Source organism: Onychostruthus taczanowskii, unplaced genomic scaffold (genome assembly GCF_017590055.1).
Source record: "Onychostruthus taczanowskii isolate IOZ18803 unplaced genomic scaffold, ASM1759005v1 scaffold19, whole genome shotgun sequence".
Classification (NCBI taxonomy): Eukaryota; Metazoa; Chordata; class Aves; order Passeriformes; family Passeridae; genus Onychostruthus; species Onychostruthus taczanowskii.
In genome coordinates this window covers 12,537,035-12,560,932 of record NW_024499128.1, presented here as the reverse complement: position 1 = coordinate 12,560,932, position 23,898 = coordinate 12,537,035, and the positions used below count along the sequence as shown (strand labels likewise).

Here is a 23,898-nt window from a genome sequence, read left to right as displayed (position 1 = left end):
CACATGAGGACACAGGGAAATGTGGGGTAACAGGGAAAACCAAGCAGAAACATGGGGGAGAAAAAAGGGAAAATACAGGGAGAACGCAGGGAAATGTGGGCAAACGTGTCCCCGGTGCGGCAGGGCCGGGAGCAGGGGCTCCACAGCCACGCGTGGATTGGGGGGGGGTCTGTCCCCGCGGGGACCCCGCGTGTGCCGCGCCCCCTCCCCGCTCCCAATCCCCTCCCTTCCCCTCCCTCCCCTTCCCCTCCTCGGGGCGTCACCGCCCCACGCGCGTGTCCTCGCCCTCCCCCGCCCCGCGTGGGGGCGGCGCGGCGGGGCCGGGGGTGGCTCGGGGGGCGCGGGGGTGGCGGTGCGGGATGCGCGGCCCCCGATGGGATGTAGCGGGCGGCTGCTGGGACCCGCCGGGGGCCGCCGCGCCTCGCTGCTCCTCACCATGATCCTCTTCTTCACCTACTTCTTCTCCTGCCTGCCCGGGCCCTGCGAGCCGCTGCCGCCCGCGCTGCTGCTGCCGCCGCCCGCCGCGCTGCCCGCGGGCCCGGGGGAGGCGGCGGGGGGCGCGGGGGGCTCGGGGGGCGGCAGCCGCCGCTTCCCCCAGGCCATCATCGTGGGCGTGAAGAAGGGCGGGACGCGGGCGCTGCTCGAGTTCCTGCGGGCGCACCCCGGGGTGCGGGCGGTGGGCGCCGAGCCCCACTTCTTCGACAGGTGCTACGAGAAGGGGCTGCGCTGGTACAGGTAAGGCGGCTGCGGGGGTGGATGAGGGGGTCGGTAATTAGCGCAGAGCTGCGTTAATTGGTGGCCGGGATGGGATGCGGCGGCTCCGCAACAGGCGGGTCCCGGGAGAGGAAGGGGCTCCGAGGGAAGGGGGGTGCGGGTCCCCGGCTGCGAGCCTCGCCCGGGCTGGGGAAGGGGGCTGGCGGCTGATTTTGGGGGGCTGCTGCAGTGTGAAAAGCGGTGCCCTTGTCCCCGTGTCGCTCCTGTCCCCGCATCCCGCCCGGCCAGGGACGAAGCCGGCAGCAAAAACGCGCTCGTTTCACTCCCCAGCCTTTGCGATTTTAACCTTTAGCGCTTTATCCCCAGCCGTGCCCCCGTTTCCCCGCCGGGTTCCTTTAGGAATTGTTTTATTCTTGTGGTTTCTAATGAACAGAAATGAGCGCGGACCTCGGGCTTGATCCTGAGCGGGCGAGGGGCGAATCCGTGGGACCCTCGGTGGGCTTGTGGCAAAGGGCAGAGCTGGAGTGATCGGGGGGGGTTTGTTTTTCGAGGGTTTCGATGGGCTTGAGCTCTTCAGGCGATAAAGCGTTCGGAAGAGCAGCTACCGTGCATGTGGAGCGTGTTAAACCCGCGTCTCCTGGCCAGCTCCAGAGCGGCTGGGCCAAGCGGAGTCGGCGGCGATAAGTCCCTCGAAGCCGGGGGTGGAATCTGCTCCCTTATTCTGAAGGCAATCCAAACGTGTGGATGTATGAAAGCGCCGTGGTGTTCTCGGGGAAACATCTGAAAATAATAAAAGGAGTAGCTCTCGCTGTCCTTCCTGCCCCTCCATCCCCTTCTCCCCGGGCCCCGCGTTTCTCTCCGCGTTTTGGGGGGAGGCTGCAGCTTCCCAACCCTCGCCGAAGTAACAACCTGTGAAAAATCAGCGTGTTTAATGGAAAGAGTAATTTTAGTGGTAATTTTACCCGCAGAGTCTCAGCTCTCCGAGCCCACATCTGGGCTGTAAAGTTACGACTTAGCGCACCTTCAAAACCCAGTAAGTAGCGGCGCTTATTTTTTACGGCTGCATTAATATCGCCGTGATTTATGAGCTCATTCCTCGGCTCCAGGAACGATAATGATGATCACTAATCTTTTTGGGGTGAGGGCTGCGAGCTGCCTCTCGCTCGGCAGAATGGGGCTTTAATGACTGCGAGCGCTTAATTAAAGCGGGGAAGATCGAACGCTTTCATATCGCTCGGCAGAGCCCAGCGAGGCTCGCAGGACGGACCGCAGAGGAGGAGCTGAAATAAATCTTAGTTTGGATGGCTCTGCTGCGAGTTTTTTAGGGCTGGAAGTGCTTTGCAGGGAGCCTGGCCTGGCACCAGGTTCGAGACGATCCCGCATGTGGTTGCGGTAAATTTGGGGAAATGGAGCGGGGAAGGTTTTCTGGGCTGGGGAGAATCCGCATCCTTCGGGGTGAGGCGAAAATCAGGAGATGTTTTACTTTAACTCGGCATCAAGTGTGGTTTTAATCACACACACACAACTATTTCCCTTCGCTTCCTCTCCTCTCTGCCTCTTGTTTTGTCTTCTCACAAGACCTCACAGTACCGAGGGATTTTATCCCCGGCAAAGCCAGACAGAGCTAAGTGTTTAAAGCTGGGGTGTGCTGGAGTGGAGGGGAAGAGAAGTTGGACAGAAAATCGGGTTTTTCCTATGGATATCTCAAAAGTGGTGTAAACATTTTTAAAATATTTGAACTTGCTAGGAAACCGAAATTACACCAACTGCTTCTCACGCCAAGATATTTGGCCCGAAGGCACCTGTAGGTTGTTTCTTGTTTTGAGTAAGTGTGGAAAAAGAATTCCCCTGGAAATATCACTCCAGATTATTTTGTTCTTTCTCAGTAGCTCCGTCCCGTAGTGATTTCCCTGCTCTGGCAGGAGCATCTCCTTGTGGGTGAGGAGTAGTTTGTTGTAAGTTACTGACTGAAATAATTTATTCTCACTGGATTGTTTTATATAATTTCAATTTGAAATGGCCCAAAGCTCCCCCCCTTTTTTTTTTTGAGTAGTAGTGAAAAGAAAATGTTCTGCAAAAGCATCTCCTACAGAATTCCTTGAGTTACTACAGCTTTAGCTAATTCTAAGAAGATTAAACACCTTTTTGAGGCTGCAGCATAAATGATTTCATGGCTGATCCAAGCACGATGGGATGTTTTCTCCTCAAGCAAAACACAATTTTAATTTTTTTGGCACTCAGTGCTGCTTGAAGGAAACCTCAATAAAAAGAAGAGGCAACGCTGAGTGCCTGCTGCCAGTTTGGGGTGTGGGGGATCCCCTTTGGGAGCCTGGGACTGTCTGTGTCCGTTTGGGAATGTAGCTGAGGACAAATGGTAAAAACAGAATTGAATCCCAGCAGTTTGGGGCGATATTCAGAAATCCATTGCCAAACTTGGAGCATCTGTGAAGGTGTGGGGCCAGGCCCTGCCTTTGCCTGTGGGGATGGAGGAAAACATTTGTGGGGTGAAGGGGTTTGGGGGCTGGAACCCCCTGGCTGCGAGGGGGGCAGGTTTGGGCTCACAGGGGACATCTGGGCCTTGTACGGCGGGGCTGGGGCTCTCCAGTGTCACTGCTCTGCTCCACTGGGGACTTTTTGGGGGCGTAGCAGAATCCTTGCATGGGATTGTTCCCTTTTGGGATGCCAGAGCCGCTTCGGTTCCCACGCAGGGATCCCGGCTGCTCCCTGAGCCTCGGGGGTCTGGGGGAGCACGGCAGGGCTGGGAGGGGGGCCTGGGTTGTGAGGAAGGGAGCTCAGGGCAGCTCAGCTCTGAGGGAATCCTGTGGGAGCTCTGAGTTCATCCAAAGTGGTCTCCTCGTCCCCATCTGCCCAAACTTTGTGGCAGCATGGGCTCAGTGTGAGTGGGCTTTTCCTCTTGTCCCGGGTTTCCCTGCGTGATCTGGGGTCCCTGTCCCTCTCCTCCATCCTGTCCTGCTTTTCCCAAGAGCCAAAGGAAGCTCAGGCAGGAATGGTGCAGGGCCAGGGCTCCCTGCACCCCACACATCCCTGGGATTCAGCCCCGGCAGCTGCACGCTGCGGATCTGTAGGAACTGTAAAGAAAAGAATCCCCTGTTTTCATCCAGTTTGCACCAGAAGTATTAAAAAGTACCACGGGATGTCTGGTGATTGTGAGGGACGCGAGGGGCTGCAATCCCCACCGAGCATCCTCAGGCGCTGCAGAGCCAGCCCGGAGACTCCCGCAGGCCAAATTTAACTTTTCATTCTCTTTTTTTCCCCGTCCCATCCAACACGAAAGCTGGCATTGAAGGGGGGAAAGAACTCTCCGGGGGGTTCCTCATCCCTCTGTGCTCCTGCTGGGGTATCCCAGCTCGGGAGCAGCTCCGGGAAGGTGGAGGGGGAGCAGAGAGCCTCTCCCTGGCGTGTGGGGTTTGCCCCCTCCCCTTCCCCAAGCCCATTCACAGGAGCTAATAAGGCTCTTGAAAGGCATCCAGGATTTCTTGAGCCAGACTTTGTTATCTCGGAACCTCGCAACCCCGACGCCTTTGAGCGACAGGGGAAGGACGCGGCTGCGGCGCTGCTCTTTTGACTTTTGCCGGGAGTGTTATTGGCAGCTGAAAAGTGCAGCTAAGTAGGTGCCTCGAGGGGGTTTTTGTGCGTGTTGTGATTGCACAGACAGATCAAGACACTCTATAGCCGGAGCTGCTGAATGAAATCGGCTCCTCCGGAGTCACCAGGCTGCGTTTTGGCACCGCTCTCGCGGCCCCTTCCAGGGCGAGCTTTTCCTCGGGGAAACGCAAAGGTGCGGAGAGACAAAGGGAGCCGGGATGGCGATGCTCGGAGCTGCTCCGGGACGTTATCTTTATTCATTGGCACCGCTAATCTCCCCTCCTGGTGGACTCGATTTCAGCGCTGCCCTTGTTCTCCCCTCGCAGACACTCGGCCCCGCAGCTTCTCGCCTCTGTTACTTCGCAATTTTTTATCTTTTTTTTCCACTTCCATTCACAAGCGAGACCTTTCTGTCTCAGCTTCCCGGATCCTCACCCCCGTGTTTGGGAAATGAAACCCCGAGTGCAAAGAAAACATGCGGGAAACCTGAGAAAAAGCTGATTTTAACTAACAATAGTACACAGTAAAGCTTTTACTGAAGGCGCGGTGTTTTGGATCGGTTTTTATGCGCTGTTTTAGAGCCAGCCCTGCTCTTAGGACCAGGCTTAAGCGCTGGGAAGCGGGATGGGTTTCCCTGATGATGTGCCCCTGTTTTCTGCTCCCCAGCACACACCCAGCAGTGCCCGGGCTTGGGAAGCAATCCATAATTCGTGCAAAGTTTGGGTTTCTGCAAACTGCTTTCACGTGGGATTAAAAATAGCTTTTACTGCCACGATGAGGAATTAAACATTTGAAACCATTTAAAGGGCTCCCAGCTGCGGGTGGGGAGGGACAGGGGCTGTGCCTGTCCTGTTTTGGGGGGTCGGGGATGGGGAGAGGAGCACAGCTCAACCCTCCTGCCCCCCCTTTTCACGCTGTTATTCCCTTATTTCCACGCGGCCGGGTTTTCTTCCCGATCCCATCAAGTGCTTCTTGCTGACCCAAGCAGGTTTGGGAGCCTGAATTCGAGCCTGGCTCAGCCTCCAGGCGAAATGAAGTCGGGTTGTTCCTTGTGCTGTTGCTCAGATCGCGTCAGGCTCGAGCGATTGGAGCAGCTTGTTAATGTTGGCTGGGATTTTGGGGATAAAAGCTGCGACTTGCAGGGTGGAAGGTGCTCTTCCCGGCTCAGGAATGCTTTCCCTGTCTCTGGCTCTGTTAAATAAATGGGGGGATTACACCCGGGCTGGGCAGGAGTAACCTGAGTTCCTAAAGGATTTCAGATCTGCCAGGATTTCTATCCCAGGCTGCTTAAATACACCCAGAAATCACAGGGCTGGTTAAAAAAATAACATGATGGGAATGAATCCCTTTGGAAAAGGCTTCTTCATCCCTGTCCTTTCTCTTATTGTAACCTCAGGGGGTAGAAACTGAAATATTGAAACATGATTTTTTGTTTGTTTGTTTGGTTTTTTGGTCCATGTAACTCCAGAGAAGTTTTGAAAATGTGTCAAATATTGCCAAAAAATTCACCAAGAGCCGGGAAAGCCACAAGGCCTCTGTTAGTGGAATTACTGAAAGCTTGGAGAAATAATCACTGCAGTGTAAAGGAAAGTTTGGGAGTTCCTCCTTCAAGGTATGAGGTGGATTTTTTTTCCCCTGGATTTTTTCTAGGTAGTGACAGAAGGTGGAAAAGGCCGGTGGATTTAGAGGGTGCTTTCATGCAAGGAGAGACAATTACTTAAGAGAGTTCAAAGCTTATTTATAAAACAGTAATTACCTTCCCCTGGGATGGAGACGGGCAGCTCTGGCGGCGGGGAGGGGGTTACAGCACTTAATTGGCAAAGATGCTTAAAAGCTTCCTCCTGACCTTTTCAAAAACTTTCTGCTGCAACAGGCTCGGGCAGAGATTGAAAACCTGCCCGAGGAAAGGCCAGGTTTAATACCAAGACTTAGCTCTAAATGGCTTTTCAAAGGGCTGTGGAAATCCTCCTGCTTAGGGAGCTGGGGGTGTCGGAGGGAGGGAGGGATGGAAGGAAGGATGATGGATGGATGGATGGATGGATGGATGGATGGATGGATGGATGGATGGATGGATGGGGAGATTGAGGGATGGATGGATGGATGGATGGATGGATGGATGGACTGAGGGATGGATGGATGGATGGATGGATGGATTCATGGATTCATGGATGCTCCTTGTCTGCAGGACAGGGCTCTGGGAACAGGGTGGAACCTGAGCCTGGCACTTCCCTCCCCACATCCTGGCTCATCCTGGCTCTTGGGATGGCCAAAATATTAATGTGCTCCACAGGGGTGCTCTGAGAAACTTCTGTGGGACTTGGTTGGAAGCCTGGACTGGGCGGGGTGAGGGCAGCCAGGCCTGGTCCATGCTGGGCACATCAGTGGTTTAAGATGAGTCTTTCCTTTCCTGTGGGAATTCATGGAATCATGGACTGGTTTGTGTTGGAAGGCACCTCAAAGATCTACTCATCCCACCCCTGCTATGGCAGGGACATTTCCACTGTCCCAGGCTGCTCCAAGCTCTGTCCAGCCTGGCCTTGGGCAATTCCAGGGATCCAGGGGCAGCCACAGCTGCTCTGGGCACCCTGTGCCAGGGCCTGCCCAAATTGACCCCACGTGAAGAGCAGCCCAGAGCCCCCAGTCCATGACAAACCCCTGGTGGCTGCAGCCCTGAGCTTTCCCCCTGGCAGGGTTGAGGTCTCGGCTCAGGTTTCACACACTCCCCTTTTGTGGTGATGGTCCGGGGTGCAAAACTCACAGCAGCTCCTTGGATTTCCCCTCCTTCTCCCTCTGCTCAGAGACAGCTCGGAGATCACAGGAATCCTCAAAATTATTCATGCATCCCTGAAGTGAGTCACTCTCCCCTCTGGGATGCAAACGCAGATGTGGCAGGCAGGGCACTGGGAGGGTGAGGGGGCACAGGGACAGCTGTGCCCCCCACAGGGGTCCTGCAGGTCACCCCAGGGCTCAGGGTCAGTGTCCAGCTCCTCCAGGGCTGGTGGAGGGCAGGGATCAGCCGGGCTTTGCACGGTCCAGAGCCATGGAGAGCATCCTGCTCCACCACGGGCTGTGCTGGCACGGACTGCCCTGACCTGGAGCACATTGAGTGCTGGTCCCAGACTGAAATGTGGGAGGGAATGGCTGAAATTCAGAAAAATTTTACTATTTAGGCTGTTAAAGCCCCAGCACGGGATGTTTTAGGCAGCCTGGGATAACAGCAGCACTCTGGGAGAGGGATGAGCTGCTGGGCTCCTCCTGGGAGTGATTTTGGTGCGCTCCACCAAGGAAATCTCATGGGAGGCAGGGACAGGAGGGGAACGAACTCCTCTCTCCCTGCCAGCAGCTCACAACGGGGTGTGAGCTCTGCATCTTAACACACAAAATTGATCCGGAGCGGGAGAGAATTACATTAATACAGTCACTTGTCACTGAGCTCTTATTAGGAATCTCCACTCATTAGAGCGGAGAGAACAAGGCTGTGACCTTGTTAAGGTCCTTGGGCAGGGAAGGGCTGATTGACCACTTTGCTGCTGATTGATCACTGGGCCCCTGAGCTGTGCCTGGTGGCCTGGGCACACCCGGCCCTGGGCACACCTGGAGGCTTTCTGTGGCTGGAGTGAAGAATTGGCATCCCCTGCCCTGCCCTGCCCGCACCCTTCAGGCTGATTCAGCCGGGAATTCGCAGCCGCCTTATGCAAATAAAATTTAATAAATAAATAAATAAATAAAAGGAGGCGGTGATTGATGGGAAGGGTCCAGGAAAGTGACAGATCCCGTCCCCCGGGGCCACATCCCGGCTCTGCTCGGCGGGGGCTGCCGGGGCCTCCTGCCTTGTGCAACTTCCCAGCTGCTCCAGAGCCGCAGCATCCCAAAGCCATCCCAAATCCATCCCAAAGCCTTCCCAAAGCCATCCCACAGCCATCCCAAATCCACCCCAAAGCCATCCCAAAGCCATTCCACAGCCATCCCAAATCCACCCCAAAGCCATCCCACAGCAATCCCAAATCCATCCCAAAGCCATCCCAAACCCCAGGGCTGGGGGAGCCGCCCCCTGCCCCCTCTGCCCCCCAGAGCAGCCCCGGGTCAGGGCAGGACAGAGCTGCTGAGGCTGCAGGAGGACTTGGCTCAGCTCTGGGGCAGTTTTGGAAGGACATGGAGGGGCTGGAGAATGGCCAGGGAAGGGAACAGGGCTGGGTATGGGGCTGGAACTCCAGGAGAGGCTGAGTGAGCTGGGAAGGGGCTCAGCCTGGAGAAAAATGGGATCGGGGGGATCTTGTGGCTCTGCACAGCTCCTGACAGGAGGGGACAGCCGGGGGGTCGGGCTGTGCTCCAGGGAACAGGGACAGGAGGAGAGGGAACGGCCTCAGGCTGGGCCAGGGCAGCTCAGGGTGGATTTTGGGAGAATTTCCTCCTGGAGGGGCTGCCCAGCCCTGGCCCAGCTGCCCAGGGCAGGGGTGGGGTCCCCATCCCTGAGGGGATTGAGCAGCCCTGTGGATTGTTGGACTGGATGATCTTAGAGGGATTTTCCAACCATGATTCCACAACTCCATAATTCCTTCTGGGGGTGAAATCAAGCCCCCATCAGGGCAGGATCCCGAAATGCCTCTGCCATCTCCACAGCCCTACAGCAGATTATTTAATTTGATTTTATTTCCTCCTCTCTGGAGGCTCCTGTGGGTGCTGCTTGTGCTCGAATGTTTCCCTGTCCCCACCTGCCTCACCCCGCCCTGCCCTGCGCTCCCCGGTAATTCCAAGTGACAAATCCCCCCCTCCGGGCCACCCTGCCAGGGAGGAAATGTCGATTAAGTGCAAGCCGAAGAAATCCTGCCATCACCGCGGCGTGGAGGGGCTCGATCAGTGCCATCGATCGGGCACTTGTCAGGGGCACTTGTCAGCGCGATCGCTCAGCCTGCAGCCGGGAGGGGACACTGCTGTCCCCGGAGGGGGGGACACTGCTGTCCCTGGGGCACACTGCTGTCCCCAGAGGGGGGACACTGCTGTCTGGGGAGGGGGGACACTGCTGTCCTGGAAAGGGGGGACACTGCTGTCCTGGAGGACACTGTTGTCCTGGGATGGGGACACTGCTGTCCTGGAGGACACTGTTGTCCTGGGATGGGGACACTGCTGTCCCCAGAGAGGGGACACTGCTGTCCTGGAAAGGGACTGGGGAGGGGGACACTGCTGTCTGAGATGACACTGCTCTCTGAGGTGACACTGCTGTCTGGGGAGGGGGGACACTGCTGTCTGAGCTGACACTGCTGTCCTGGGGAGGGGGACACTGCTGTCTGAGGGGACACTGCTGTCCTGGAAAGGGGGGGACACTGCTGTCCCCAGAGAGGGGACACTGCTGTCCTGGAAAGGGGGGGACACTGCTGTCCCCAGAGGGGGGACATTGCTGTCCAGGAGGACACTGCTGTCTGAGGTGACACTGCTGTCTGGGGAGGGGGGACACTGCTGTCTGAGGTGACACTGCTGTCTGGGGAGGGGGGACACTGCTGTCTGAGGTGACACTGCTGTCTGGGGAGGGGGGACACTGCTGTCTGAGGTGACACTGCTGTCTGGGGAGGGGGGACACTGCTGTCTGAGGTGACACTGCTGTCTGGGGAGGGGGGACACTGCTGTCTGAGGTGACACTGCTGTCTGGGGAGGGGGACACTGCTGTCTGAGGTGACACCGCTGTCTGAGGAGGGGGGACACTGCTGTCTGAGGTGACACTGCTGTCGTCCTGGGATGGGGACACTGCTGTCCCCAGAGAGGGGACACTGCTGTCCTGGAAAGGGAGGGACACTGCTGTCCCCGGAGGGGGGACACTGCTGTCCCCACGGTCCCCAGCGTGCCGCAGCCTCTCCAGGGCTGTCCCCCCTTTTCCTGCGAGTGCCAGCCCGCCGGGACAGGGGGGTTCATTCTTCCTCCGGCGCTCCCCTGCCTCCCAAAGTCATCTTCCAAAGCCACACAGGCCTGAGAAAAATTTTGAGGGGCCGCTGCCAAGTACTTTCAGCCGAGAATTTGGGTTTTGTTGAGGGAAGGCACGGTTTGTGTGCATGAAAAGGCGGTTTTTGGGGGAGGGCCGGGCGGAACGTCCCCCCGCGGTGTCAGAGCCCGAGCGTGACAAACCTGCATCCGCCTGGGCACAAAGGAGCCGGGCTGGGCTGGGCTGGGATGCTGCCAGCGGGACAGGGGACAGAGGCGTCCCCAAGGGCCATCCTGCCCCGCGGGGTGGGACACGAGGGGCTGGGAGCAGGGCTGGTGGAGCTCCGGGTGCTGAGAGTTTCACATTTCTGTGCTGGCACGCTCTGACTCCCAAGAGAACTCTGCGTTTGACCTGAGGCTGTGGAGAAAATTCCAAAATTGATGGATAACACCAGGATTGCAAGTATGCAGTTGATTAGAAGTGTGTAATATCAGAGTCAAAAACTTAAAGTTTTAGACTATAGTAAAGTATAGAGAGCTAAAGTAAAACTTTTAAGACAATAACTAATACTTCTTCTTCACCTTCTTCTTCATAGGTTTGAGTGGTACTTTGGGTTAGGGTTAGGGATTTCACCTGCTGTGCTCAGGCACCGTTCTGCTCTGACCTTCCAGGGTGTTTGGGATCCTGGCTGCCTCTGGTGTTTGGAGCTGGTGTGAGGCGGGAGATCTGCAGGGAGTTTGGGGAGCTCAGAGCTCAGACTGGATGGTGTGGGATGGATGGATGGATGATGGATGGATGGATGGATGGATGGATGGATGGATGGATGGATGATGGATGGATGAGGGATGGATGAGGGATGGATGGATGGATGGATGAATGGATGGATGGATGATGGATGGATGGATGGATGGATTCATGGATAGATGGATGGATGAGGGATGGATGGATGGATGAGGGATGGATGGATGGATGGATGGATGGATGGATGGATGGATGGATGATGGATTGATGGATGCATGGATGGATGATGGATGATGGATGGATGGATGGATGCATGGATGGACGATGGATGCATGGATGGATGGATGGATCCATGGATGGAGGATGGATCCATGGATGGAGGATGGAAACTCGCTGGGTTCTGGTTCTGTTGCTGTTCCAGGCTGCTGTCACCCCTGGCAGGTGGCTCCAGGTCACTGGTGTTCCCCAGGGCTGTGGCTGTGTCCCTCTCACATCTTCCTTCTCTCCCAGTCGGTGCTGAAGGTGTCCCAGATCCCTGGGCTGGCTTAGGGAACCACCAGGGACAATCACCCCAACGCCCCCCAGCCCCCAGGGCGTGGTGGCAGCGGGGACATTGCTGAGCTCAGAGTCACAGAATGTCCCAAACTGGGACGGCCCCACCGCCCCAACTCATCCCTGGGGGTGAGTCCAGCCCAGAGGGGAGCAGAGGTGGCCTCAGAGCCCCCAGCCCTGGGCAGGGGACGGGGCTGGGACCCCCAGTGGGTCACCCTCGTTAGCCTGAGTGTGACACGCCGGTTAATTACCCCCTGTGCCATCAGCAGGGACGTGTGGGGCCGGTGTCACTCTGCCACCACGTTTGATCCCCGTCTCGTTACAAGGCAGATAATGAGGGACGGCCTTGTTCAGTTCTGGTCTGGGTGTGAATATTAAAAATTCATATTTGGCTGCTTTGAGGAGGAGCAGGCAGCGTGTGAGGGTGCCCTTCATCCGCGGGGCCGAGCAGGGAGCTCACCCAGGCCCCGCTCACGTTAGAGCTCATGAAACTTGAATTACAGCAGACCCTGGCAAGGGGAAGATTCCTTTCAGCATTAATCACTCTGGTGGCGCAAGGCCTTTTCTAAACATTTTTTTTTTTCTGGGCGAAATGCCTTTAAATAAAGGCTCAGAGGCTCAGTGAGCACCTAACTCCAGCTGTGCCCAGCTGTGTGAGCCTCATGTCAGCGCCGCAACCAAACAAATTCCTGGAAGTGTCAACACACACCTGGTTGTTGGGGGTTTCTGGTTTCGTGACACCGAGGGCTGATGAATTCCACGCTCAGCTGTGTGTGTGTGATGTACCCAGCTCTGACCCCAGCCCCAGAGCCCCTCTTCTGATGGGTACAGAGCAGGGGTGAGCAGTGCTCTTTGGAAGGAAACCTGGCTGAGAGACCCCCTGGACTGGGCTGGGAAGCTCTCAGGGACAGATCTCACTCTTTGCATGCAGCTGAACAGAAATTAAAGCACGATCTGGGTGGAGGAGAGGGTGGGAACTCCTCTGATTTAATTTGGAATCCCCAGAGATTTGATGATTTTTGAGCCATGGAGCCTTGGCACGGGGGGAGTTTCAGCTCCTGCTCAAAGCCAGCATGTCCTGAAGACAAGAAAACCTGGAACAGGAGAACCACAGCCCATGTGCACAGGCACCGCTGTGCTTGAACACAACCCTGGTTTGAGCTGGAAGTGGGCTGGAGGTGGTCCAGGATCTTCTCACCTGCAGAAAAACCTCAGCAGCAGAGGTTAGGAAACCATTTGGAGATGTAAACATCTCCCAAAGCATCTCCCAGGCCATAAAAAACTCCAAACCATCTCCCAGGCCATAAAAACTCCCAAAGATTTTTATGGCCTGGGAGATGGTTTGGGGGTTTTTTATGCTTTTTCCCAGGCCACAGAAAACCCCAAAGCACCTCCCAGGCCACAGAAAACCCCAAAGCATGCTGGCAGCCCGGTGAGGAATGGTGGCTCCCTGTGGTTTGAGGATCTCTGTGGATCCGAGGAAAGCAGGGGGAGCAGGAGGAGGTGCTGGGGTGGTGCCCCCACAGCCAGGCAGGTTTGTCCTGTGCCAGCTGGGCCACCCCAGCCCGGGATGAGCAGAGTGAGGCCCCACATGTGCTGCCAGCTCCCCCAGTCACCGTGCAGGACAGAGCAGAGCAACTTTAAAAGAACAAGGAGAGCTGTTGCCACTTCAAAACCCGGCTGGGAATTGATGCCAGGCCCCCAACAGGCTGATGCTCCTTTCTTCTCCCGTTAATGAATTCCTTTGCCTGCAGTGAATTTCCATCTTTTGCTCGTGTGGCAATCAAAGGCTGCGAGCAGCCGGGCTCACATGAGGAACAGACCCATCCAACCTTTTTTTAATCTTCCTGCATCAGCTCCTCGCCCTCTCCTCGCGCTGCCACGCTGCAGCTGAAGCACAGCTGCCAGGAGATGACTTTGCTGGAGGAGGAAGGGGCACGCAGACCCCCGGAGTTTGCTCCCAGCAGGTCTCCTTTGCTGCCGAGAGGAGGAAGAGCAGGGCTGAGCTCTGCTCAGAGACACAAATGGGCAATTACGGGGTCACCTGAGAAGTGCCTGCTGATTTACGGCGCCGTTAAAAGGTGACGGTAAAAGCAGGGAAGATTTGTAGCATCTGCATGGAAACCCCGGCCCTGACCCTCACACCCCAGATAGCGAGAGATTAAATATCCAGGGAGGCCTGGGGATGGCTTTGAGGGAGAGCCCTGCACATCTGGCAGTGCTTGGGCTGACACCCGGGCCCTGGACGGGGCGTGGGGAAATGAAATCCCCCCCTTGCCCTGCTGAGAGGAAGGTGCAGCCAAAGAAGGTGGACATGGGCTTTGCTGAGGGAAGGGAAATCACCTCTCCAGAGGGAAGAGAGTCAGGGATGGGATCTTCCTGCCTGGGGGAAGCTCAGCCTGATCCCAAAGAGCAGCTCTGGAGGAGTTTCATGGCTCGTGGGTCTGTCCCCATGGCCAGCAAGGGGGTGACAGCTTGGCTGCCCTGGGACAGCCTTGTGGGTCCCAGGACAAGGGAAGAGATGAGAACCTTGATTCTGTGTTTCAGAAGGCTGATTTGTTATAATATTATATTATTTTAAAATGCTATACTAAAACTATGCTAAAAGGAAAGGAAAGGAAAGGAAAGGAAAGGAAAGGAAAGGAAAGGAAAGGAAAGGAAAGGAAAGGAAAGGAAAGGAAAGGAAAGGAAAGGATGATAAAACCTTGTGACTGCTCACAGCCTCCACACAGGTGGCTGTCGTTGGTCATCAAGTAAAAACAATTTCATATGCTGGGTAAACAATTCTCCAAATCACATTCCAAAGGAGAAACTGAAGCTTCCCAGCTTCTCAGGAGAAAAGATCCTGGCAAAAGGATTTTTCATAAAATATGTGTGTGGCACAGGCTGTGGGATCTCCTCCTGCCCTTGGAAGCCTGCAGAGCTGCAGCTGGTGGGAGCTTTGCTGCTGCAGCAGTGCAGCCTCCCCGTTTCTCCTGCTCCATCCTGGTGTTTGCAGTTCTGGATTCGGGTCCCCCTTTGGATGTTCTGCTGGTTAGAGGGAGGAAATCCGAAATCCTGGCTGGGAGTGAAAGGTGGAGGAGTGCTGATGGGAGGAGGTGGTTTGAGATCCCACAGCTTGACTGGGACAGCCTGGATGTGCTATCCCATATTCCAACCAGTGTGTTATCCCATGTGTTATCCTGTGTTATCCCATGTTATCCCATGTGTTATCCCATATTCCAACCAGTGTCTTATCCCATGTGTTATCCCATGTTTTACCCCATGCTACCCTATGTACTATCCCATGTCTTATCCCATGTGTTATCCCGTGTTTCATCCCATGTTTTATCCCATGCTATCCCATGCTTGGTCCCATGTTATCCCGTGTTTTACCCCCTGCTATCCCATGTTTTATCCCATGTATTATCCCATGTGTTATCCCATGTTATCCCATGTTTTATCCCATGATTTTTCCATGCTATCCCCTGTTTTATCCCACGCTATCCCGTGTGTTATCCCGTGTGCCGGCGCCCAGCAGAGCCTGTGTGCTGCCAGGCTGGAGAGCAGTGTGGGATCTGAGGGAAAACCTCTTTTTGGGGACTCTGTTCCTGCAGGAGCTCTCCCCTCCCAGCCCCTCCTGGCAGGATCCTCCTGGCTCCAGGTTCCAGCTCGGGATTACACCGAACTTCTTGTTCACCGTTTAGGCTACGGATGACGGAGCCTGAGCATAGGAAGAGCATAGCTTTGAAGAATGGCATGGGTTGAAATGTGGAGGAAGGCTAATTCAGGGAGATTCAGTCCGATTGTGACTATTATTAGGCCCAGTTGGCTTGAAGTGGAGAATTCGATGATTTTTTTCATGTCATTTTGGGTGAGAGTGCATGTGGCTGCAAATAACGTGGTTAGGGCTCCTAGGCAAAGACACAGGGTTAGAGCAGTTTGGTTGTTGTTGAATAGAGGGTGGGTTTGGATAAGTAGGAAAATTCCAGCTACTACTGTTGTGCTGGAGTGGAGCAGGGCGGACACGGGGGTTGGACCTTCTGTGGAGGCTGGCAGTCACGGATGTAGGCCAAACTGGGCCGGGATTTGCAGCTAGGATGAGGCCTAGAAGAGGGAGTGTGGGTGTTTGGGATGATGTGGAGGAGAGCTGGTGGATTTCTCAGGTGTTCATAGTGGATGCCAGCCATGCTATGCACAGGATTAGGCCTATGTCTGGACTCGGTTGTAGAGTACGGCCTGGAGGGCGGCAGTATTAGCTTCCCTGTCATCAGCTAATGAAAGCAGCAAATGATCCTGCAGCCAGTGCAGAAATGCAGCCCAGATGGCTGCAGGGACCTGGGGGATCATTCCCAACCCTTGATGGGCACACTCCAATCTCTTCCTCTCACCTGCCTCCTGCGGGGGCTTTGGGCGCTGTTTGTGACCCCCAGGCATTCGGGGAATTGTTCTCCGGGGTGTAAAGGATGAGCAGCACACAGGGAGAAGGTTTGTAAGGATGGTTCTGGTGCTCCCAAATCCCCTCAGTCCCAGGGAATCTGGGATTTGGGAGCGGCCCCACCCTGTTACTGTAGGACACGAAATAACGCGCTGCTCTTTTCAAGGCAAAAAGGGACTTCTTGACTTTTTAATTTTTGACTCTTAACATTTATAGGTTTCCAAAAGTGACCATGGGTTGGAGGGTGGCAGTGCCACCTCTCCAATGACAATGGGCAAACCAACAGTCCATCGAATTTCTCCTCTTCCATAAAAGAATGCAAAGCAATAAAAGTTATTTACATCAAGCGTGCGAGAAAGTTCATTACAAGAATGTAAACATCAGCAGGCTTAGAAAAACTCACAAAATCAGGGGGACACCACCCCATGCGTGCTACAGGGTCTGACCAGGAGCTCTGGTGGGTCCTGGTCATGGAGTCAGGGAATTCCAGACTGGATTGGTTGGGAGGGACCTTAAAGCTCATCCAGGTCCAATCCCAACACATCCCAGGCTGCTCCAGCCCTGGCTTTGGACATCCCAGGGATCCAGGGCAGCCACAGCTTCTCTGGAGATCCATCCCTGTCCCTCCCCACCCTCCCAGCCAGGAATTCCTCCCCAATTTCCCACCCAAATTCTCCTTTTCCAGCCTGAAGCCATTCCCTGTGTCCTGTCCCTCCAGGGATGGAATTCCTGGAATTCCTCCCTAAAATCCCACCCAAATTCCCCTTTTCCAGCCTGAAGCCATTCCCTGTGGCCTGTCCCTCCATCTCTTGTCCCCTCTCCAGCTCTCCCGGAGCTGCTTTGGGCCCTGGGAGGGCTCTGAGCTCTCCCTGGAGCTTTCCCTTCTCCAGGATAAAAAAGGACATTCGTGGTTCAGGGGAAATTTTAAAATTGTGTTTTTTAGGAGACGTTTATGTAAAAAAACCCAACCAAAGTACCTGTGAGGGGAAAGGCACGGCAGGAGCAGGAAATGCAGTTCCATCAAGCTGGAAATCCTAAATAATCCAAAACCAACCCAGGCTGCAAGTTTGGAAGTTGCTTCCTTTCCTTGTCTGAGGACGGGGTGGAAAAAATGAAACCTGTGTCTAAAGCCTGTTGCAAGGAAATGAATTGCAAATAAGAAAAACAAATTGGAGTTAATTCCTCTTTTCCGAGCAGGGCTCCATTCAGTGTTCTGGGAGTCAGGGGATTTAGGGATCTGGAGATAGCCTCAGTGTTTTTGGGTAACAAGTACAAACTGTAGCAGCTTTTAAGGCTTCAGAAGCTGTTTTTGATTAGGATCTTTTCTTTTGACAACTTTTTTTTTCTTTTCAGGAAAAGAAAAAAAGGAGGGGGGAGGAGGAAAGGGCTTTTTGTAACACAGTTGGGTTAGAGATGAGGGAAAATCTGTTTGAAATATGCAGGGACCTGAAAGCAAATCTTGAGTGAATAATAAGTTTAACTGACCTTAAAATATCCCATTGCCATGAGGGATTTGAGAGTAATACTTCAAATGGATTTTTGATGAGGCTCTGCAGGCTGTGGGGAATTGGATATTTTTACCCAACAAGTTTTCTGATTTAAAATTTTCACAATAACTTGGGGGGGGGAACAAACTATTTGGGAATGCTCAAAGAAGGGTTGGGGTTGCGTTGTTTTACTCCAAAGCTGCTGCTGTGCAGGGAAAAACCAATTTGCTGCGAGGTCACTTCTCAGAAGGACTTTAATTCCCCAATATTTCAATTTAATCCTGGAGCAGGATTGCTGCTGCCTGCCTTGGCATACCATGGGGGGATCCACGGGCACGGGGGGTGTGTGCCAAGTGCTGCTGCCTGCCTTGGCATGCCATGGGGGGATCCAGAGGGGGATGATCCCGGTGCCCACGGGCACGGGGGGTGTGTGCCAAGCCCGGGGGCTCTGCTGGGACCCTGCTGTGCTGTCCCTGTCCCCAGGACTGGCAGCACCCATGGGAGGATCCCCACATCCCATCCCTGCCAGCAGCACTTGCTGGGCTGTGCTGTTGCCTGTCCGTGTGTCCATCCGCCCATCCCAGGGGACAATTCCCTCCTGAAGGACAGAGGGGTGTCCCCAGGGGTCCTGTGTCTCCACCCTGGGGCACAGAGTGGCACTGTGTCACTCTCTGCTCCTCAGTGACGAGGCTCAGGCTGGGCCAGGGGAGCTCTAGGTGGGATTTTAGGAAAAATTCCATCCTGGAAAGGCTGCCCAGGGCAGGGTGGGGTCACCAGCCCCGGAGGGAGTTCCAGCCCTGTGGATGTGGCACTTGGGGACAGGCACAGTGGCCTTGGCAGTGCTGGGGAAGGGCTGGAGCGACCTGGCAGGGCTTTTCCCACCTCAGCAGCTCTGTGGTTCCAGTGAAATCCCTGCTCCAGCCCCTCTGATCCCCAGGCTTTCCTGGAGCATTTTTAGGCAGAAATTTGGAACCACTTCACCCACCCTGAGGGCAATTCCCACCTCCCCTCCCCTGGGATGGGGTAGCAGAGCCGGCAGGGGCAGGGGACAATGCCAGCAGTGTCCCCAACCCCGGGGACCAGCGGGGGACACTGGCAGGAGGTGTCCCACGCCCGGGGGGCTGTCACCAGCGCAGGGAGGATTTGGGAAAGGCTCCAGAACATTCCACCCCGCGGGGCTCCGGCAGCACACAAGCCCCCAGTGTCCTGCCCGCCTGGCCCGGTGGCAGGAACGCCTCCCGGCCCCAGAGCTCCGCTCAGCCCCGGATTTTCCCTCCCTCGCATTCAAAAAAGGGGGAAAAAAAAAGGGAAAATCGCTGTCCTGCAGCAGCAGGCTTGGGAAGATCCCTCCCCCTCACATCCCAGGGACTGGGGACAAACCAGCACTGGCACTTCCCTGGGCATGGGGCAGGGATTGGGATGGATTCTCCTGCTTGGGAACGGGCTCTGCCCGGGCTGGGGGACAGGGACACCCCAAGGGGCGTTTTGGGAAGGGCACTGAGGTGTGCCCAGCTCTCCCAGAGCAGATTCAGGTGCAGAGGGTGTGTTTGTGCTGCTCAGGCAGCTGCTGCTGAGTGAACTGGGGAGCCTGAACTGGTGGCACTGGGCTGGACTGGGCTGGTGTGGAGGGGCTGGAGCTGCCTCCCCCTGAGCCGTGGAGTGCTCGGGGTCCTGGCCACCACTCAGCTCCAGCTTTCCGTGTGTAAAAATTCCTATTTTTGATCCTGGTCCTGCATCAAATCCAGCTGGAATGGGCCGGTGGGATCTGACAGGGCAGACAGCTGGACAGACAGACAGACAGACAGGGTGTGATTGTTCCAGCCACACTTCCCTAGGAAACTAAAAATAAGTAAAATCCAGTTCTTTCCCACAAATAGCTCCAGTTGCCACAGAGTGAAGCTTTTCCAGTGCAAAGAAGTGTTTTGGTAGAGAATTCCCAGTTGTTCCTGCTGGAGGCAGGGAGGGGGGAGCACTGACAGGATGGATGGAACCCCCATCTCCATCACCTGGGGCTCACCCAGAGCTCTGGGAGCTGCAGAAAATTCAGGATATCCTGCAATTCCAGAGTGGTTTGGGTTTTAAGAGGGACCTTAAAGCCCATGCAGAGCCACCTCTGCCAAGGGCAGGGACATCTTGCACTGTCCCAGGCTCTCCAAGCCCTGTCCAACCTCTCCTGGGGCATTCCTGAGCTTTCCCAACATCTCCACAGCCCTTTTGCCGTGGCTGGAGGAACAGCTTTCCTATTTTTCTTTTTGCAGCAAAGTGCATAATCCACCCCAGCTCCCTCCTCAGGGGAGGATTTCCTTCACCTGGGGACCAGCTGAGCAGGGGGAGGGGGCTCCCAGCAGCACCCCCACATTCCCAAGCCTCCCAGGTGCTGCAGCCTTGGCTGGGTTTGAGGGGCTCAGCAGGTTCAGGAGACCAGAACCATTTGCTCCGTGCTGGGGCTCCTCTCCCAGCTCCCTTCCACTGGATGGGATGGCACGGAGAAATTTGGGAATGGTGGCTCCCACCCCTGCCGTGCTGTGGGTGAAGCTCCTCACCAGGAAACGAGGCTTTTTCTGATAGGAAAAAAAAAAAAACAACCAAAAACAAAAAAACCAAACCCAAATTTGTTTCCCATCTTCCCTCAGGCTGGATTACAAATTTGACCCAGATGGGGAATCTTTGTTGTTTCTGTGGAAAACTGGATGCATTTTCTTTTCCATCCCAACGAGAGCAGCGTGACAGCGGCAGGCCCGAGACAAACACCACAAGAAGCAGTTCTGGGTTTGCAGGAGGGGGGACAGATGAGCCCCTCCAGCCTGGAGCCATCCTGAGCTGGCTGGGACACGTGTGGCATGTGGCTGTGGAGGGGCAGAACCTGCTCTGGGGGGACACAGCAGCTGAGTGTAGAGCTGGTGGCCAGGACAGGGGTTGGGGTGACACTTTGACACTTTCCCTGTGAGCCCCCGAGGGTGAGGAGGGGGCTCTGAGCTGGGGGGTGGCTGGGGAGGGGGACAAGGAGATGGTTTATTCTCACCTGGGAGCTTTTGGGGACCCAAAAGGTGGAGCTGCACTTGTGGCTCCTTGCCCTGCTCAGCCTGGAAGGTGCCCTGAGGGCTGGGCACTCCTGGCTCTGTCCCTGTGTCCCTGCAGGTGTCCCTCCAGGGCTCGGGGGGACTGTCACCTCCGGATGGATTACCCTGGGGCCAGGCTGGGGCTCTGCAGAGCTGCTGCCCCTTCCAGGCCAGCAGGTTCCAGCTGCAGCCCCTCCATGCCCTGCCCGAGCTGTCAGGCATTACAGAACCCGGGAAAAATGGGAATTTCTGCGTCCCCAGGGCTCTGCCACTGCTGCCTCAGCACCTTCAGCCCCCAGTGCCCTTGTGCAGCTGTGCCATCGCCGTGTCCCCCTGTCCCCCTCCTGTCCTGCCTGTCCCACTCCCGAGTGCCACCGGGGGACATTCCTGCCTGCCTGGCTGCTGTGCCCAGCCAGGAGCGGGCTGCAGATGGTGCCCCTCGTGTGCCAGCCCTGGCACCCGGCCCAGGGCACTGCCTGAGGTGGGGACAAACCCCACAGTAGGCATTACAGAACCCAGGAAAAATGGGAATTTCTGCATCCCCAGGGCTCTGCTGCCTCAGCACCTTCAGCCCCCAGTGCCCTTGTGCAGCTGTGCCATCGCCGTGTCCCCCTGTCCCCCTCCTGTCCTGCCTGTCCCACTCCCGAGTGCCACTGGGGGACATTCCTGCCTGCCTGGCTGCTGTGCCCAGCCAGGAGCGGGCTGCAGATGGTGCCCCTCGTGTGCCAGCCCTGGCACCCGGCCCAGGGCACTGCCTGAGGTGGGGACAAACCCCACAGTCCTGGCTTGGGGACCTTCCTTTGGGATCTTCCTTTGGGATCCTCCTGGGGCTGCTGAGGGCCACACAGAGCCACCACCTGGGCAGGGCACTGCTGCCTCTGTCCCCTCTCCTGTCCCACAGGGCACCTCCTGCTCACACCCCAAACAGAGTTTGGGGCTGAGGGACAGAGGGGTGTCCCCAAACAGGGGTTTGGGGCTGGGGTCACTGGGTGTTCCCAAACAGGGGTTTGGGGCTGGGGTCACAGGGTGTCCCCAAACGTGGCATGGGAGCCCAGAAAGCACCAAGTGCTCGTTTTTGTCCTTTGGAATCAGGGGACGCTGGATAAATGACATGAAACCGTTGGAACGGGCACGTTAGGAATCCTGAGGCTGGGGGGATCTTTTCTATTCCCTGAAAGTTGTTGGGGAGTCCTTCCTCCTCCCCCTGGCTGTGCAGGAGGAAGGTGAGGAGCAGGGCGAGGGAGGGGACACCAGGGGACAGCCAGCCCTGCCCACGGTGGCCTCGGAGCCATCTGGAGAGCCCGGCTGCCCCTTCCCGTGGCTCGGCCGGGTCGGGGCTTGGCGGCAGGGCCGCCCCATACCGAGATCAAATAAACACAAATACCCTGAAATTATTCATGGCCCTGGGGACTTGTCTGCTGCCCGTCAGCAGCTGCTGATCAAATCAGGGCAGCTGTCAATTGGCCGGCAGCGGGAGGGGCTGGCTCTGGCAGACATGTGTGGATAATTCCTCCTCCTCCTCTTTTCCTTCCTTCCTTCCTTCCTCCCTGGCGGGCTCCCGCTGCTCCCGCACCTGCAGCACCGGGATGGGCAGGAATTCTGGGGGTGCCCCTCGCCTGCACCCCGGGAGTGGGACAAGGAGGGACCCCCGGGAGCCAAGGCCGCAGGGGGGGTGTGGGTCCTGCGCTGTGCCCTGGTTAATTAGGCTGGGCTAATTAGCTGGGAATGGTGGCGCAGGGAGCAGCGGTCCTGGGATGGGAACGGCTCCAGACAGTGTCCCCTGGGATGTGACAGCGAGGGATGGATGCACTCGGAGTGGTGGTGACAGGACACGGGTGAATGGCTTCACTGGGACAGGGACAGACGGATGGATGGATGGAGGGCCAGGTTGGCAGAACCTGGCACAGTGGAAAGGGTCCCTCCCTTTCTTTTCCTTCTGCTCAGCCAAGCATCCGGAGCTGGAAGGATTCCTATTTCTGCTGTCTGTGTAACTGTGAACCTGAAAACCTCAATGATTTTTGTGACCTTTTTATGCTTTCCCTGTGCTCTCCTCCATCAAGGTGGGAAACCAGGCAGGACCAGCCTGTTGCTGTGAGGGGCTTATTTAGTGAAAACTAATGAGTGCAATTTTTAAATTTGTAATTGAAACCAAGATCTTGAGACAGAGTGGTCTTGGGGATTTTTTTCTGTTTTTTTTTTAAAAGAAACCTTGGGATAGTCAGGGTTAGTGGGGTCCCCTTTCCTCCCCAGCAGCTCCAGGAGCAATCTCCCCTTATTTATTGGCTCTCCCAAGGACCCCGGTTACCAGGGGGATAAAATCTGTCACCAGAGCCTGTGCTGCAGGTTCAGAGGAGGGTAATTTGTGTTTCCCCCTGCTCAGACAGCAGGTCAGGTCATAAAGCACCAGATCCACGGGGAGGGGAGAGCCTGTTTAAAGCTGCCTGTGCTGAAAGGTGCAATAATCCTCGGGATTACTTTCCGGGGGAGCTGCAGGGAAATTTACTGCCTTGCAAAGGGATTATCCCAGCGCTGCTGCCAGCGGGTTTCTTCCCTTTCTTTCCTAAGAGGAAGGAAGCTTTTCATTGAATTCCTGCTGCTGGAGCCCGCGGGAGGGATCCATCCCCACCGTGCCGGGTTTATCCCGACCCCCCCCGCCCAGGTGGGAGAGGAAAGTGGAGCTGGGCTGGGATTCGTGTGGAGTTTGCAGTGCTTGCACTGCACAGGGGGTGCTGAGCTGCTGCAGGGTCGAGTTTGCTCCAGAGGGATAAAACAGGAGGAGGAATAAAGAGGAGAAGGGATAGAGAGGAAAAGGGATAACCAGGAGAGGAGATCAAGAGGAGAAAGGATAACCAGGAGGAGGAATAAAGAGAAGGAATAACTAGATGAGGGATAACCAGGAGGAGGATTAAAGGGGAAAAGGGTTAACCAGGAGGAGGGATAAGGAGGAGAAGGGATAACCAGGAGGAGGAATAAAAGAAGAAGGGATAACCAGGAGGAGGAATAACCAGAAGGAGGGATAACCAGGAGGAGGAATAACCAGAAGGAGGGATAAATAGGAGAAGACATGAAGAGAAAAAGGGATAGCCAAGAGGATGGATAAAGAGGAGAAGGGATTACCAGGAGGAGGAATAAAGAGAAGGGATAACAAGCAGAAAAGATAAGCAGAAGGAGGGATAACCAGGAGAAGGGAAAAAGAGAAGAAGGGATAACCAGGAGGAGGGATAACTCCTCTCCAGTGCAGCTCCAGTTGCAGGAACAGCCTTTGCTTTGCTTTGCTTTGCTTTGCTTTGAGGACTCCAACCCCGAGCATCCCCTCCTGCAAACGGGGGGCAAACCCAAGTGCTCCATCCCCCATCCCGAGCAGAGAATGGAGCTGGAGCAGCTTCCCAGGCTGGAGCTGCAGCTCGGGGC

General features: G+C 55.8%; 1 protein-coding gene across 1 annotated transcript in view; it reads left to right on the top strand.

Moving 5' to 3' along the window:
• Positions 1 to 373: 373 nt before the first annotated feature.
• The window catches only part of HS3ST6 (heparan sulfate-glucosamine 3-sulfotransferase 6), a 31,486-nt gene continuing 7,961 nt past the window's right edge, over positions 374 to 23,898 (top strand). Inside the window, exon 1 of the mRNA XM_041401804.1 lies at positions 374 to 735. Coding sequence (XP_041257738.1) covers positions 374 to 735 — 362 coding nt within the window. The remainder of the gene's footprint in view (positions 736 to 23,898) is intronic.